The sequence below is a fragment of the Pleurodeles waltl genome, chromosome 1_1, assembly GCF_031143425.1.
Source record: "Pleurodeles waltl isolate 20211129_DDA chromosome 1_1, aPleWal1.hap1.20221129, whole genome shotgun sequence".
In the NCBI taxonomy this organism is placed as follows: domain Eukaryota; kingdom Metazoa; phylum Chordata; class Amphibia; order Caudata; family Salamandridae; genus Pleurodeles; species Pleurodeles waltl.
Genome location: NC_090436.1, coordinates 833,977,098 through 833,994,684, shown reverse-complemented (window position 1 = coordinate 833,994,684; position 17,587 = coordinate 833,977,098). Strand labels below are relative to the sequence as shown.

General features: G+C 40.1%; 1 protein-coding gene across 1 annotated transcript in view; it reads right to left on the bottom strand.

Moving 5' to 3' along the window:
* C1_1H9orf85 (chromosome 1_1 C9orf85 homolog) overlaps positions 1–17,587 on the bottom strand; it is a 347,742-nt gene that overhangs the window by 164,185 nt on the left and 165,970 nt on the right. The window contains exon 3 of the mRNA XM_069228924.1: positions 4,740–4,846. Within this exon, the coding sequence (XP_069085025.1) occupies positions 4,740–4,846 (107 nt within the window). The remainder of the gene's footprint in view (positions 1–4,739; positions 4,847–17,587) is intronic.

The window sequence follows — 17,587 nt, the reverse complement described above, 5'->3', positions numbered from 1 at the left end:
GAGCATTTATTTAGGCTATAAAGCAGTATATTTGTCCATTTCCCTGACGCGTTTCGGCATACATTGCCTTGTTCACAGGTGAGTAGAGGCAAAACATTATTTCACCAGTGCTTTTAAATATACACACACACACACACACATACACACACACATATATATTTATAAATCTATGCTTAACACAGATATAGGCCAATGCATAATTTTCATAAATGTTATTTGAATAGATGCTTATGGGTCTCTGTTGTATTTCTCTATCACAATATGTAAACATTATTGTAACAATTTTATCTACAAGTACTTCACTACTGGAATACTGAGGAAAATATAAAATTATAAAACCGTTATATAAATAAACAAATAAATTTGCTTAAATTACAGCAACACTTGAAAGTCTAAGTTTGTAAAATACAACTTTAAAACTCAACATATCTTCCTTATACATGTAAAACATCTCTATGTACTTATGTATCTATGTATGTATTACTTTTCTTCTACTATAGAAAAAAAAACCTTTGACTTCTTCCAATGCACTACTCTGTCTCACGTTATACATCTCACAATATAACATCTACCGCCACTCTCTGACTCATCCCAAAACTTATTCTATTTCTATGATATCCAAAATAACAGTTTCTAGACTCTTTCCTTCTCTATCCCTGCTTGGATCACCCCAAACCTCATTTTACTACCATGATCTCCAACACAACCCTTTCTAAATTCTTCCCTCATGTATTCTTCCTTTGACTCATCCCAAACCTTATTTTACTACTATGATCTCCCTAATCCATTTCTAGAGACTACCTCCCTCCATCTCTCCTTTTACTCATCCCAAACCTCATCTTACTACTATGATTGCCCAAATAACAATTTCTAGACTCTTCCCTGATCTATCCCTCCATTATTCTATACAATCCAACTAACAAACTTGCATGCCCACCGCTCAAACTAACTCATATTTCCCTATAGTAATCCACTGCTAATCCTTTTTGGCTTCCGGAATACTGTGCTGCCCACCAAAGAGCGCATCAAGGCCTCGTATGTGGTAATAAGTGCTATATAAATATAATTACAATATCTCTTGTGAGACCTATAAAAAACCCTCACACAACAGCACGATGAGAAGCCACCAGAAGCTACAGATAACACACCAGGAGAAAGTGGGAGTAGTGTGAGTGAGCAACAAGAGCGAGAGGCAGATGTGATAAACAAGGGACAAACATACAGAGGAAAGAGAGAGATGGGAGCTAAAAGCCCATGTTAGACCTGTCCACCGTAGGGTGGTCCTCCCTCAAACGTTTTGCCTACTTATCACCAATTTTTGCTGGATTTTGTTTTCGTTGGCCTTAGGTCTCTATGCATTTTACTATTGCTATCCGTTCCTAAACTGTTTGTGCTCACTCCTCTAAACATGGTGCGAATGGCATTTACCTAACTGGCATATTTCATTATAAGTCCCTTGTAGAGTGGTATACTATATACCTAGGGCCTGTGAATTAAAGGCTACCAGCAGACCAGCTACACTTATTGTGCCACCCACTTAAGTAGCCCTCTAAACCATTGTCCCGGGCCTGCCATTGCAGCCTGAATGCAGTGTTACACTGCCATGCAGACTTGGCATTTAAACCCCCTTGCCAAGCCTTAGACACTTCTTTTATATATAAGACACCCCTAAAGTAGACCGTAGGTAGCCCATACGGCAGCGTGCTGTGTAAATAAAAGGCAGGACGTGCACTTTTAAGTTTTACATGTGCTGGTTGTGAAAACCCCCTAAATTTGTTTTTCACTATTGTGAGTCCTATCCCTCCCATAGGATAACATTGGGGATTTCTTATTACATTTAATAAGCTGTAATTAGTAATTGGAAGCAGGTTGCTAAGTCATGTTTGGTACCTATGAAATTGTAATGATAAACCCTCTTTAATGGTATCGTTTGATTTTTCATGACAATTTTGAAAATGGCAATTTTAGAAAGTTGCTTGAGTGACATGAGTGGGTGTAGCTGACAGGTAGACTTTATGAATTCCTCCCAGACAGTCACACAATAGAGGAATTAGGTCAATCTGCTGGCAGGTGGAGGCAGAGCTGAGCACAGTCCCATTTATACCTGAATAGCCTTTGCTCTGTCTTCACACAAAGGGTCTAATGAAGCTATATTGTCACTGCAGCCAGCTTGGAGCCAGGGCAAGGGAGTCAGAAAATGCCATGCACTTCAAAAATCCCTCCTAGATGTTTCTCCCATGTTCCAGAAGAAGGGCACTAGGGCATCAAAATTGGACCTTCAGACCCATCTTCAGTACAATACTGGACCCCTGGAAAGACTCTCAGAGGACTGCCAGCTGCTGTGGCCTGCTGTGTACACTGCCAGACTGCTGTTGTACCTGAAAGTGCTGCTCAGCTGCCTGAAACCTTCCTTGAACCCTCATAGGCCAGCACAGCTGCTGAGCCCTGAATCTTCACCTACACCCAGGACTATCACAAGTGACTCCAAGGGCTAGTTTGCTGGCGTCCAGTTCGGAGCCAGAGGGATGGAAAAGGCTCCCACCACCATGACCCAGCACCTGTACGCAGCATGAGTAAGTCCTGAACCCCAAGAGGTGTCCCACCAATCCGGGATCCTTGGTTGTGGTGCTACAAGTGCCCAGATGGCCAATTTCCAAAATAGAGGACATTTGCCCAAAAAGTGCTCTGAGAACCAGGAGGAAAATGGAACCAACCTACTCGCTTATCCACCCGAGGTGGATCTCCGGTGAGATTGACTTTGCTGCTTCTCCTGCTACATTCTTCTCCGCACCAGCAAAACCATTTAGCGGTCCTTTGCCAAAGGGGTATCCAATCTCATGGAGCTGTCTTTGGCCAAAGCCATCTGCTTCATTTGCTGGAGGTTTTAGACTTCCATTTTGGAGAATGAGCCCCAATGTAGAAATCTTCACCACTGCTGCGACCCAAGGCCATCCTAAAACAATGCTCCCTCCTTGGATACGTCCTGCAGCTTTGTCCCACTGAAGTTTACCTTCTCATTCATTTTACTTCAAGAATTTTCTAAGTCCGGAGATAAGCACTGAACAGGCCCAATCCACTTCTTTTCTCTGAACCACGCTCCATAGTTGTCAATCTTGACTTTGACCTGGTCTCGCTTTGATCTTTTAGGCACCATCTTTCACTTAATACTTTACAAATTCATAACTCTGGTTACACTGGCTGGATTTCTGTTGTTTTGGTGTCAAATATTTTATTAAAATGTACTGTAGTTTCCCAAATTGGTTTGGGGTTTTTCTTGTATTGTGTTTTCACTTTATTACTTTCTGTTTGCTACATAAATACTTCACACAATTCTTCTAAGTTAAGCCTGACTACTTTTTGTGCCAAGATAATCAGGGTTAAGCACAGGTTAATTTAGTAACTTTTTGCAGTTCACCCTACAATGGATTGTGGCTGTTGCTTGACCAGGGCTCACACCCCAGTCAACAAACAACCCAGTTTCTCAAAGCCCACTTATAGGGGAAAGGAGGGCGAGGGAAAATGAAAAATCTGCAAAATGGGTAAAGTCTTGCTTTGTTTGAACAAGGATGCTCGTAAACCATCTTTTAAATGAGTATTGCAATATGTTGTTAATTTCCAACATTCACTTTATCAACGAATTAGCAAAAATGTGTTCTGCCTTGTTTCCTTACACCTCTTTCTTCATCTCAATAACCAGTAAAGCCCCAGCTTGCATTGTGATAGTAAGAATTGTCTGTCCCTCTGATGGCAGTATGTGAGGGAGATTTGAGTCATCGCTCTAAGCATGTTGCACTTCGAGAGACAGAGCACTGCAATGCAAGCTAGATGTAAATTGAAGCTTGCATAATCCATTAAAAAAGCCTTTGAAAGAAGATGGATCTGATTTGTCTGATGGTGCATGTCTCTTTACCGCAGGTGGTGAGCCGTCTCTCAAAGCAATGGCTATGCACCAGCGCTATCCTTACTTTTTTCAGTCCTCTTGCAGCTCTTATGGAGTCTTAAGAAGAAGAACAATGTTTTGCCTGCACATCTGTATAAGTATTACTTGTTCCTTATCACATCAGGCATGCCCAAACACCAAAATGGCCATCATGGTGTGGTAGACCAAAGGCAACCAGTAGTTAATTTTAGGGTGAAACTCATTTTTCAGTTATGATAAACGTTTTAAAAAAGTGTCTATTGCAGTAAAAAAAAAAAGGTTTGATTTCCGAATGTAATTAATGTATTAGAGAAAATGTTATGTGTTAAAAAGTGTGGCCAATGTAACTTTTAGATGTAAAATAGTAATTCATGCATTGCAATGAAAGCACTTCATAGCATAAAAACAAACCACCAACAGATTTATGTGGGAGAGAAGTATTTTTCTGGGCTGAGAAAAGATGTGATTAACAAAGTCTAAAGCCAACTGCTGAAAAGCGTGGTCTTAAAAGGCCAATAGTTGAAATGGGCAGTCCCACAGCACATGGTTTGTAAGCAAAGAGTTTGGTTAGACAGCTGGTCTGTCAAATTCAGATATCATATTCTCAGTACATTGGTTTTATTTCCTTTACTTATACCTTCACGGAAGGCACAAAGTAAAGTAGGTTCAAAATATATTCAAATTATCATGGCAAGGAATTTGATCATGTAAATTTGGGGGTTCGATTTCTGTTCATGATTTCACAAAATTAAAAAACAGCTTTGTTGTAAATTGAAAAAAGTGACTCGCATCCTTCAAACCATGCAGGTAGAAAACTTACCATTTTTTGGGTTGCGTAAGTGCCTTGAACTTCTTATATTTCACTCGCCACTCCAGCACCTCCTTGCAGTGCTGGCAGACTGCTTCATGAACTTTTGTATTCAGTTTCTAAAATAGATCAAAAACTGACATTAAACAGATAACAGATGTAAATAACTCAGTTTAAATACAGTTGTTTGTTCTTTTACTAATTTGCTTCATGATTAAACTGCTGGGGCACAGAGTGGCATCTCTATGTTGTTCGTTTAGAAGGGTATACACGGACCCATTCTCAAAATATTCTGAAATTTGCTCCAGTGGGTTTACTCCTACTTTTGGAGCAAATTCCCAGCTAAACTGATTTACTCACAGCAAAACATACTAGGGTAATTCTTGCAGCGTGCAGAGCCATAAAAGAGTACAAGTGCACGATGACTTTGCACTTGTAAATTCGTTGTAGCTTTGTGAATCGGGCCCACAGAAATCACTTACAATCAGTTTGGCTTGTAAAACCCTAGGACACAAAGTAGATTATTAATGGATTTGAATTATAAGTACCAGGGTCAGTTTCACGCTGAGGTACTGTGACCTTGGGCAATAACAACTATGCGCCTCAATACCAAAGCTGTAAATGTCTGCCTTTGCAGCAGGCTTTGGCTGGCTATGCCTTTAGTTCGATGCTCATCCATATTCCTCTAGGGACAGACGAGGCAACACTACCCATGCGCTGGAACAAAAAGCAGTCGTCTTAAAATGCACACTTCCAGAAAATCACGTGATCCTTGATCATCCTACTGCCAGATGTAAGGTAATCCCAAGCCTCCCAACGACAGGAAATCAATGAATTCCAACAAGTGGAAGCAGATCTGAGGTTTCAAATAAAATGACTCAGTACCAGCCGATCACAAAGAATGATTAGATGAGTTCGTCTTCCTAAACAATTGTATTTAAGCCACATACAACAGTGTAAATACAGAGTGAAATTGGTGAACACGAGAAAGAGAGACACAGACTAAGGACACTTTTAATAGTTTTAAAAAAAAAACAGATTTCTTGGGGCAAAATGCAAAAGATTTTCAACTGCAGAAAAATAAATTATATGAGATGGGGAAATTCACTATAGATGGTTATAAACTGATAATGTGGTCGCTCTTGTGCTCAGTTCCCGCACAATCAGCAGTCTGACTCACTGATACATAAGAACTTCGGTGTGAAAGTATTTTCTGTCCTAATCTTCGGAGGGAATGCTAAAATGTTCCCTTCTGTTCTGATATACATAGCTAAATTCAATGGTCTCATTTTATTTGCGCAGGTAAATAACGACATGACAGAAAGATCATGCAAATAATCGGTTAAATCGGACATGCAGAGATGTATTTCTCTCTACTACGAAAACGCAAATTTAAAATGTTTTCGCTATACCGATTCACAGTTTCATATTTTCAGTAGAACGTTTTCGAAATCCAACCTAAATAAATTATTATTCCTTTTCGGAAAAAAATACACATGCTATGCCTAGAAGCCTACCATTAGCTGGAAGATGGAATATGCCTCAACCAGGACCTCTGCCAACTTCATCGTGTTTTCAATTTAAGTTAATATGTCCAGGCAGGTTAAAGAAGTTCTTTAGAGGCACCTCGGCAGAGTCTGTTTATTTATTTAGCACTCATAAATTTTCTACACACTTAGCACCGCTCAAAACAATCATACTTACAGACTACAGTGCATCATTACAGATGTATCAATATAGAGGAGAGGTTTAGGAACTGAACAAAAATGTGTTAATTACATTTACAGGTTTGCAGAAATGTGGTATCCCTTCCAAGAGAGCTTTGTTCTCAAGGTTCTTATAAGCAACTAGCTGCCTGATCTCAGCAACCGTCGGGGCATCACCCATAACAATTTCTTCTGCAGACAGGTCGGGGCATTTAAACACTGAACATGTCCATTTGAATATGACTCACTTGACCCCTGTAGACAACCAAACTTGCTCAATCTTATGTCTAGCCGTCCTATTTTGACAGAATGTAATTGTTGGGGTATCCTTGCCCGCAGGGTACTAACATTCTCTAATTTTGAATTTACAAGTGATCCTACAGTTCATTTATGTTGCTTAGTGATCCAAAAATATACATGTCCTTAGAAAAAGGACGAGAAAACATTGAAAACAATCTCATTCACAAACCAGCTAAAATTTACATAAATTTATACACAAAATCCTAAATGGGCCTCATCAGGACAAATGGAGACAACAATGCCTATTAAACATAAATACAAACAAACAAACAATGGTCATCAGTACCCAAAAAAATAATTGTTAAAAATTGTCTATCATAGACCTCCTATATTTTCTGCCACCAAAAACAATTTATGTACATTTTAGCTGGTTTGTGAATGAGATTGTTTGTTTTCAATGTTTTCTCGTCCTTTTTCTAAAACTAATATGAATAAATTTAGAAATTAAGTTTCACTACTAATGGGTGGATTTATAACCCTGTTCAGGATGAATTAATTTGTTATTTTTTCCTAATAGTTTACCACATGTATATTTTTGGATTTCTGATTACCCAGGTCTAGTAGGGTTAGGTTGGTAGACCTCTCTCTAGTACGTTATGTTGTTTAGTGATCAGATAGCGGATTGTTTGGTTTCATTGTCTCAAGCAAACTAATGCTGAGCTGACCGCTGGCGCTATATGTGCTTCAGAATTTATGCTGGAATCCAACTACACTCCTTGCTGATTTTGAGAATGTGGCGGGAAGATTAAACAGTTCAGGAAGTTGAGGACTATTGCTTATAACCTTCATTTTGTTAGATTTTACTGCTTATATGCCTATGAGAGATAGTGCCAAGTTTAATTTGAAGGGACATGTATATTTCAAACTGGTCTCAATACTGGTAAACCTGCATTTAGTTTAAACTGTTTAGATAATGACTATGTGTCAGACATCCAGTTTTGGGTGGTGAGTAAACAGCCTATTCAGGAGTGTACATCCCTAGATCTATCTATTTACATGATGTGCAATGCAGAGACTACAGCCACTTACCATGTGTCCCAGATGAGACACATTGAAGTTGAAGAGCTCTTACCAGTGTAATTTATTTATTATGTGGCAATTGCATACAACTTTGAGCAGGTGGGATTTGGGGCAAAGCATCAAACCAGAGGCTTTAAGCTAGAGTGTGGATCATAATCAAGATATATAAATATATATCAGCACAGCAATACAGTCAGTATTATACCTTTGGACTGGTAAAATACCATCCAGTGCCTCCCCTTGAGGTCTTCAGTTTTCAGTCAAAATAATGTGATGAGCCAGGCTGAAGTTAGTGTACTTAACAAGCAAATTTGTACATAAGCTGCCTTCAATGGGGAGTCAGCCCAGGAAAACCAACATAGGTCTAATTGGTAAAAATGATCACTCTCAGGAACATTATGAGCTATGGCGTGGAGAGTAGCTGTGAGAGATGCAAGATTGATTTTATGAATGCCCGAGTGAACAGAATCATCCTGTTCCAGTCTGGAGAGAACCAAGGATTAGACCACTTCTGTAAGGACTTTTTTGTTTTATCCCATGGATGAGCTTCAGTTAGAAGCTGCCGTTCTTGTCAGTATAGTTGATGAGTTTATGGAGGTTAAAGGGCTTACCTAGAATGAAGCTCAGAAGCTTGGAAGTTTCAGCAATCTTACATTTTAATATATTCATGACAGAAAGCAAAGTAGGAATAGCATGGCAAAATCAGAAGAAACTCTGTGAAAACATCCAGAAATGGATGTTGTCTAGAGTTGCGATCAGATAAGAGTATACCTTCACATAAAGTTGGATGCCACCTGCATAATGGTGGTGTAGTATGACTGCCTCTGTAATAATGGCCACCTATGGTTTTGAGATGCAAGTTGAAGAGGCAGATGAGGTTATTTAGTCTTGGTGACTCCTTCAAGTAAAGAAGCAGTGTTTGAGAAAGATCATCTTTCCTTAAACTACACGTAAAACGGGATCCAAACTGGTTCAGGATCATGCCGAGAAAAGCAATGTGGTCTTTTTAATTTCAGAAAAAAGATGTCTTAGTCGAGTGTCAAAATCTGCTGATCAAGAATAAAACCATCAGGGTCTCACTGCTGGCAAGGATATTGAAAGCCTTTTCAATGATTACTTTACCAGCAGTTACTGTAACACACGTTTCGAAAACTAGATTGTTGCTCATCTTAGAGATGATCAGCAATTATTAACTGTTTCAGTAAGAGGGTGACACAACTCTCATATGCTTTAGCAAGGAAGGGGAAACCAGAATGGGGTGGAGTCTGTTAAGGTTTTTTTAGGGTCCGCTATAGGGTATTTTTAAGTGGGGGAATCTTGTCTTAGTTTAAGACACTCCAGAAAATCTCGGTGGGAGGTTGATGAAGTTGATCCAATGTGGCACAAGTTGCATTGCCAGTTCTTTGCCTAAAGTGGCTGTTATGTGATCAAAGAAATGTTTGGAAGCTAGAGTCGGAAACAGTGTTTGAGGGTTTGGTCTGCAATAGCATGGTGAAGCGTGACCAGTTGTTTGGGGGATTCACAGAAAGTAAGGGAGCATCTGGGTTGTCGTTTTTTATTGTTGTTATTTAGCATTTATCCATTTATTTTCTCAGTTACATCTTTAGAAAAAGTTTTAAAAATTACAATTCAGATGTTCTTTTATATGGTTTAATAGTTGCCGGAATCCACACTATCTGGGAGAGACAACATGAGCCTTCCTAGGACCCAGTTCTTTAAGGAAGTCAAGGGATGGTCCTTGAAATACTTAGAAGATAGGGAAAACGATCATGAAAGTCCTGTTTTAACGTTTCTCCTTGAAATACACCTATTTGGGTTAGTTTCTCACATTCGAGTTTAGAGAGTTTCCTAGAAGGGCATCTGCAAAGCGAATTTCTTGGCCCCTCTATTCTTTAGGGTGAATCTCGTTTTAACTCTCTGCTTTTGTACATCTGACGTCGCTTCAGGGTGTATAGAATGATTTTCACTTTTGTAATAGTTTGTGTCCAGTTCTTGTGTTTGTGCTGTTATGTTATTTACTTTTCTAGAATGCAACATTCACGGTGATTTCGGAGTTCTAAAGATAAAACAAAAGAAATCCCCTCAGTATATAGGATTGGGGAAAACCTATAATAACAGAAGAGCTGCCTTGGAAAAATTAGCAAATAAAAAGAAGGATCTTTCATTAATTTCCTGGAAAAAAGCTGTAAAGGTGAAGCAGAACACGAAGAAACCATGAAAGGTTATTTCAGGACTTGTGCAGATGCAGAAAAAACTTTACTGCCAAACGTTACGGTTTGGTCTTAGGGATTTGCAGCAATGATTGGTAGCTTGATTGAAAGTACACTGTGGTTGATAAAGAGCAAATCTGGTGTCAGAAATATTCAAACAAGATAATTCTCGGACATGCAGCCATAGCAAAGCATTACAAATGTGGGTGATATAATACATTTTCGTGCTATAATTAATTAGTCTTGCCACAACATACTAAACCATCTGCACCCTTCTCACCCGCCTATGAAAACAAGTATATTGAATTACCATAGTCCAGCATTGATTACATCAAGGCATTGGCTTTAGGCATATGATGGTTTGTATCAGGAAAAGGTAGAATTATTTGCAATTAAATCTGCCACAAGTAGGTGCTAGGCACCCTTCCAACTTTTGCTTGCAAGGAGAGGTGTGCATTGAGAAGAATGGCAAGATTACAGACACATTCTGATGGTCCTGGCAGAAGGCACATTGTTACAGGCCAGACTGCTGAACTTCATTTATCCTGGTTATTCTTAGTGATGAGAAGCTCATTTTTCAATGGATTAAGCTTCAGGAAGTTAGAGATGATCCACCTTTGGACGATGGCTAAGCCATTTGTAAGACCCAACTGATGTGTCTGACCAAACACCATGGTGGACCTAAGCGGAGTTAGCTTATATATATATTGGTGATCACTGCAGATTTGGCGTCACACAAACTAGCCTATAGAACGACAACTGTATCAAGCAAGGGCCCATTTTGAACTAAAGCTCTGATGGCACTAAGCAAGCGAGACCTGACACTCCCAAGAAGAGCTTCCTGATGTCTTTCATCCAAGCACATATCTATTCATATAATGTTTTTCACCCTTCCATTCACCCTCTGATATCCACCATTTCTTCTCTGCATTTTGTCATTAATTCATATGACTCATCCATCACTCTAGCTACATCCACCAAATCTAATCCACTCGTTCATTCTGCCATCCCTCCGTCCAGCCATCCATATATCCATACATCTTGCCATCTGTCCATCTATTCACTCCACCATCCACTCTGCCACTCATTGATTTATCCTTTCGCCTGCTCATTCTTCCATGACTTTACTCTGCCATCTTTTCAACTGTCCTTCAAAATATCCATCCCTTTATTCCTTCATCATTTCCTCTGTCCAACCACCTATTCATCATCCCTTTACTCTGCCATCCTTTCACCTGTCCATCCACCCATAAATCCATCCCTAAACTCTGCCATGCTTTCATCTGTCCATCCACCTATTCATTCACTCATCCATCCATGTACCCTGCCATCATGTCCATCCACCCATCCTTTCACTCATCCTTTCACCCACGTGTCCATCTACCCACTCATCCATCTATCTACCCATTCATTCAACCACTCATTCATCTGCTCACTAATTCATCCATCCTTCCACCCTTCCCTCCATTCAATACTTCTTCCCTTTTCCCTTTTTCAGTTATCCATATTTTGTTCTTTCTTGCGCATGCTGGCTGTCCTATTGATACCATATTCCTTTCTTGCATAAATTATGAGATTTTGTCTGTCCAGATGCAGACACAAGAAGCCCATAAAGAACCCCACTCCCCGTTGTAATGGCTAAAGCGAGGGGGTTGTGTGTGTGTGTGGGCGGGGGGGACTGTTCACGACACCCCTGGTATCAAAAGTAGAGGACCATAATAAAGACAGCAGACAGTTTAGTTTGTGGCATATTATGCTGTAAGGCTTTTTGCTCTGAAAGTTTAATTGCTTCATGTGATAGACGAAAAGCTGGAAAGAACAACGCCAGTAACTCAGCTGCCATGCTGACCCTAGTAGTGGAGGGTCCCACCATGTATAGAGGTAGAAGTGTTAACTGCACCCAGGCAGAACAGACAGGTTGGCTTGCCGCATTTGGGTGCATAAAAGATTGCCTTTGGTGCACCTTCAATGCAATCGCTGCATTGGTCTATAGTGTGCTTCAGGGGTAGCTTTGATTAAATCATCCCCAGCTTCCCTGTGTATCATCAACAAATAGGAAGACTAGAACGCTAACATTAAAAAACGGCACCTCACAAATGCACCAACGACTCCTACCCTCAATAGTGTGCCAATGGAGAGTACAGTGAAATAAAGCAATGAGGAAATGTCAATGATTACAAATCACAAAACGAAGTCAATTCTCCCAAACAAAAGTCATCTTTGTAAGCAACTTTAAAAGAAACGGATCTCAAGAAAATGTGACAGAATAGTACAATAGGATGAAGCAGACATGATAACTCGCAAGGTGCCACATGTGTCACATAATATCAGTTGTCTTAACAAGGTCACCAAGTGTAGAACCGATTTCACATTGTGAGCACAATTTCAGCTGGAAACTCAGGCACATATAGTTTTGCAGATTGACTATGGAATCTCTGCAGGGATAAATTAAATCATAATGTATTTGTATTAAAATTTCCCGGGAACATGGCAAATGTTTTCAAAAGTCTTTACTTTGCTGTTCTGGGAGGGAAGGAGCATCTGCTCAAGAAAAGCGGGAAATAAAATCCTACCCCTAGATCTCACCTACTTTAATGTCTCTCTATGTCACTGACGACATGAAAGCTCTGCTCCATTCCAGGCTACAACTTCTTAGAAACCATGCCTCCTCATTTACGTGGTGATAACCTTTGCAAATCGGCAGGTCTGAAGTGAGTGTCTGCTGTGCGGTTGCTGTGCAGCTGGGATTAAATAGTTGGTAGCTGCCCTGCGCATCAGCCAAGTGATGAAGGCTAAACTCACAAGCTTTAAAGATGGTGGCTCACAAATACACCTAGGAATCTTACAGCCAACATGGCTCTTGTCGGCAAAAGCAGTGAGGAAATATCAGTAAAAAGAAGTCGATTTCCTATACAGAAGTCAGTTTTCTGTGCAAATGACAGCAAGAAATGTGAGAGTGTAGTAGCCTAGGGTCACGTGAGTTTTGGTAAGCAGTCACAGTGTAGCTGGGATTAAATGATCTGCAACTCCTCTGCACATCACCCAAAGAGGAAGATTATAAAACTAAACTTAAAATATGGTGGCTCGCAAATGGACCAATAAGGACACTTCAGAATCAGTGTGGCGTAGGAAAGACTAGTTATGGCTTATAAAGGTGAGTTGTTATCCTCATTGAGTGGAACAGCTTCATTCGAAACTGGTTTTATTTTAGTTTTCTCCACTTAAATCAATTAATCATTACCATAAGATACTGAACTTCTGCTTCTTTTGAGTCTTCCTTGTAGATGTTCCTTTACTTCGTCTTTGCAAGTTAAACTACGAGATCAGAATTCTAGATTCTGTTAATAGTCTTCTCAGTTGCAGACCAAGTTGGAATTCAACCATCGTGCTCAACAATGTGTACCATCTTCAAACATTTTCTGGTTAGCCTAGCTGGTATTGCTATATCATCTTCAAACATTATTTATTAGAAGTTTCTTAGCCTTAATCTAATGCTAGTGTGATATGTGAAAGTATTACAGCCTCAATATGGCTACCATTCTTGGGCATGTCTCAGGCCACCAGCTGATTGAGTGGTCTCACTGCTGCTCAACACGAGTATGGGAATATATGCACCACACCTATCTAAAGTCTGCCACCTTTGCGCAGGCAGCATGGTCACACACCATACACTACCAGTGCTGAGCACCTCTTGCCGTTCGATCTTAGAGGCAAACAGAATGGCTGTGACCTAATCCGTTGATCAACACTCAGCACTCTGGTTGCTCCAGTAATCTTTTTCCACATGTGGACCCTTCAAGCATTCTGTGGGACTCTGGTGGACTAACCCAAAACATATGAGGTGTGCTAGGTGTTCTTCAAAAGGGAGGTTGCTGCTCCTACTATCGTGCCTTTCCCAATCCAGAAGCATCAGGATATTCAGTCCAGTGAGCAGGGCACAAACCACCCTTGAATGTTGGCAAGACTAGTCAATTCTTTGCCTTCCTTTTCTGGGTCATCTTTTGTGACATTAGATAGTGGATTAGTAGCTGGTTTCAGTATTTTGAATAACTGATATGTAGTCAAATCAATTTGGAATTTGATGTTAGTAGATTAAGATTTGAACATTTACTTTTTATAGGGTTGGGAGCAAGAGATTTGTGTCCCAAATTCATTTTGTGCTGTAAAATGTATCTTTTCCTCACTGAGTTTCTTCAATTACAACTTTTAGATTTTTTTACTTTGGCTCCCTACCTCCCCAGGCACCCCTCTCAACCTTCCCACATTATAGGTGCAAAGGCAGTGAGGATTTCAGGCACAGAACTGTAGTACTTATTAGTTGCATCATTGATATCAAGGCTATCTGTTATCAGTAGTGCAATCAAGGTGGAACAAGATATGGGAGGTAAAGATGGAGAGGTTTGTATTGTTAGGGTCATGGATCAAGATTGTGGGTCTTTTGCATTGCCCGCTAATCACTGATTTAGAAAAGGGCATCAGACTAGTCAACTGGGAAAAAGTCATCCACCAGTAGAAAAATCTAGTTGAACCTTAAACTTGTGTGAGCCTCAAGCAGTGTTGTACCAACCCACTGTGAAGCAGGAGAGGGGGAAGGCAGGGGTATGGCTCAGACCGTTCTTGTGCAGTGTGAAAATGGCAGCAAATACACTGTTGCAAGGCAAAATTAGTTGGGAAGTAAAATGCTCCATGTATTGATTGATGAAACAGTTCAAGCCTCTTGGAGTGCTATGAGAGATTTTGTCTCTCTTACGGAGTCTGCTGTTCACTATCATTTCTTTCATGTATTGCTACTAAATTAATCCATAAATGTGGCAAAACAAAAACCAGTAGCCCTGCACTTCCATTTACCTTCTTCCTCTATCTGTAGCCTAAAATGAAAATGTTGCCATTTAGCATCCTAATTGAAATCTGCCATGCTAATTCCAAAAGAATACCACTTTCACCACTCCCCCATCAGAGTTGCTGGCTGGCTAGCACAATTCCCAAAACAAGACAGCCACGGAGGAGTAACGAGAGAAATAAATTAGAAGGGTCACTCAAACTTATCAAGAGTGTTCAAACAGTCATAGTGGAACAAGGATGTTAAGTTGGCCAGAATCTGTGTCATAATTGCAATAAGGAGAGATTAATAAAACATATACAATTATCATATAAACCCAATAAAAACCTTTATCAGAAATAAAAGTTTGGCATTAGACTGTAATGCTCGGAATGGACCCTAGAGGACACCATAATTAAAATAGCATTTGTAAGAAACATGGTCAAGTTACCATATAGTAGGAAAACATAATTACTTAAAGTATTGCAGTGTAACCATACATTTAGCTCCAAGAGAACGTAGCCCATTACACATTTTCAGGGCTAGCAGGTCTACTGCAATTATATTACAAACAAGATCCTTAAAACACAAACTACTCTCAACTGTAAAACAAAAGTTCCAGCCATGACAGAGGTTAAAAAGACACTGAGTGGAGGGAGGGGTTATAATTTTGGGGTTCCGACTAACCTAGTGTGGGGACCCACTAGACAGAAAGAGCAGGTTGTGGTGAACATTTCAAAGGTGATCCCATTGTCATAAGACCACCATAGGCTGAGTTATGAGTGAACATGTTTGTAAAAGAATGTCTTGCAAAGCATTATGGGACAACAAAGTGCAGTAAATATTGCAGTGTGTGGACTATAATGCTCAGAACAGCCCCTAGCGGACACCACAATAAAAACATCATGTGTAAGAAACATGGATACGTAACCATATAATTAGCCCCTAGAGGGCATAACCTTATGAAAATAGAATGGAACAAAGTAATGTAGTGCAACCATATATTTAGACCCTAGAGGGTGTATTGCCTTACACAGTTTCAGGCCTAGTAGGCCTACTGCAATACTGAAGCCCTTAAAACACAAACTACTCCATGCTGCAAAACAAAAGTTGCCAAACATAAGAGAGCTTAAAAGGGGACTGCATGGTGGGAGGGGTTAATATTTTGGGGTCCCCACAAACCTAGGGTTGGGTCCCATAGATGACCTAAACAGAATAAGTGTGTCATGATAAACGTTTTGGTGGTGGTCCCATTGTTCTAGGACCACCACAGGCTGAGCTATGAGAAAAATGTTCTGTAAAAGAATGCTTGAAAAAGCATTATGGGGCAAATTTTCCCAAGTGCAGTGAATATTGCAGTATCCCAAGTGCAGTGAATATTGTAGTATCGGCTCTCCCGCTGTGCCAGGAGAGCCCCATTGTGGATTTCTGTGTTTTGTACATAAAGCATTTATCAGTTATAAGTGTTTTTGGGAAAGCTATGGAGCGCAGGGTTGTGGAATTTTATAAAATATCTACTTGTCCACGGGACAGGTTGCTTCTTAAATCTACTTGTCCTGGTCTACTTCTGTAAGCTCTTGTGAATTCATACAAGCCTCTAATTTAAAGACGTATATCATGGGTGCACTTTTGTGACTTTTTTTCAGAATTGGGTCCCTAATTTGGTCTGGCGTCAACAAAGACATTTTGTTTTTATTAAACTTCTATTTCTCTCTCTATCTATCGGCTGGCTTTACTGTGAGTGATCGCATTCTGCTCTTCCACAAAGGGCATATTGGCACAAAAAGTAGTTTTGTTCAGTGGCATAACAAAACTGGAGGGGGCTCCCCTGCAAAGAACATGGAGGGGCTGCCTCCTGCCAGACTCAGGGCAGGTGCTGTGCTGAGGGCCCCCCTGGAGAAGGGCTGTGAGACCTTTGTTACACCACTGGTGGCAATGTGTGCTTTTTGAGACCAAAACCTTTTCTTCTTTTTGCCAGTGTCTGTTACAATGGCGAGGGCCTGGCAGCTCCCACAGCAATTAAGTGTTACAAAAGCCATGTCAAAACAAGACTTGCATTGATGAAACCAAAAGACTCACAAAAAATGTTGGATTGGTTGGCTTTGCCAGTTCTTGTTTATTTTCATGCTTCATATACTCTTGTTGATAATGGCTACAATAATTTTCCATTAGGAATATATTTTGGAAATACTAGCATGCATCAAAACATTTTACAAAATGACGCTTCAAAGAAATAGCACCTCAAATTTCAATGTAGCAAAAGTTTATTTCGAAAGAAAGAATCATCACTTTTGCTTACAAGCTTCTGCAAAAATGTGCATCTAATCAGAGAGTATTCTGAGAGCGTTATTCTTAGCCTCATAGTGTTAAACTTTTCAAATGTGTTTACACTTTTTTTTTGTACTGTCAGTAGTGCAGTGCGACCTTTAAATGTCTATGTACAGCGCTCACTCTAATACTGAAGGCTTTTCATTAATGAACCACAAATACAAGTTTGAACAGCATTAACATATGGACACGCATATTACCTCAACTGCAGACAGTTCCCTTCTCTGTTAACTGGCAGCCAAAGGGTTTGTGCTGCAGGGGGTTGGGCCTACTTGTCCCAAGGACAAAATAAACATGAAAACTTGTTGCACTTGACCCCAAACAATATGTGCCAGGCATTGGGTGACAGGAATTCCACATCCCTGGGAGCATGAAGGGGAGAGGCAAAATAAATTACTCTCATTAGGTAACAGTGTGAACAATGTGACCAGTGCTCCAATACCGCTGATGGAGTTTGCGCTGTGAGGGCTATGGCTG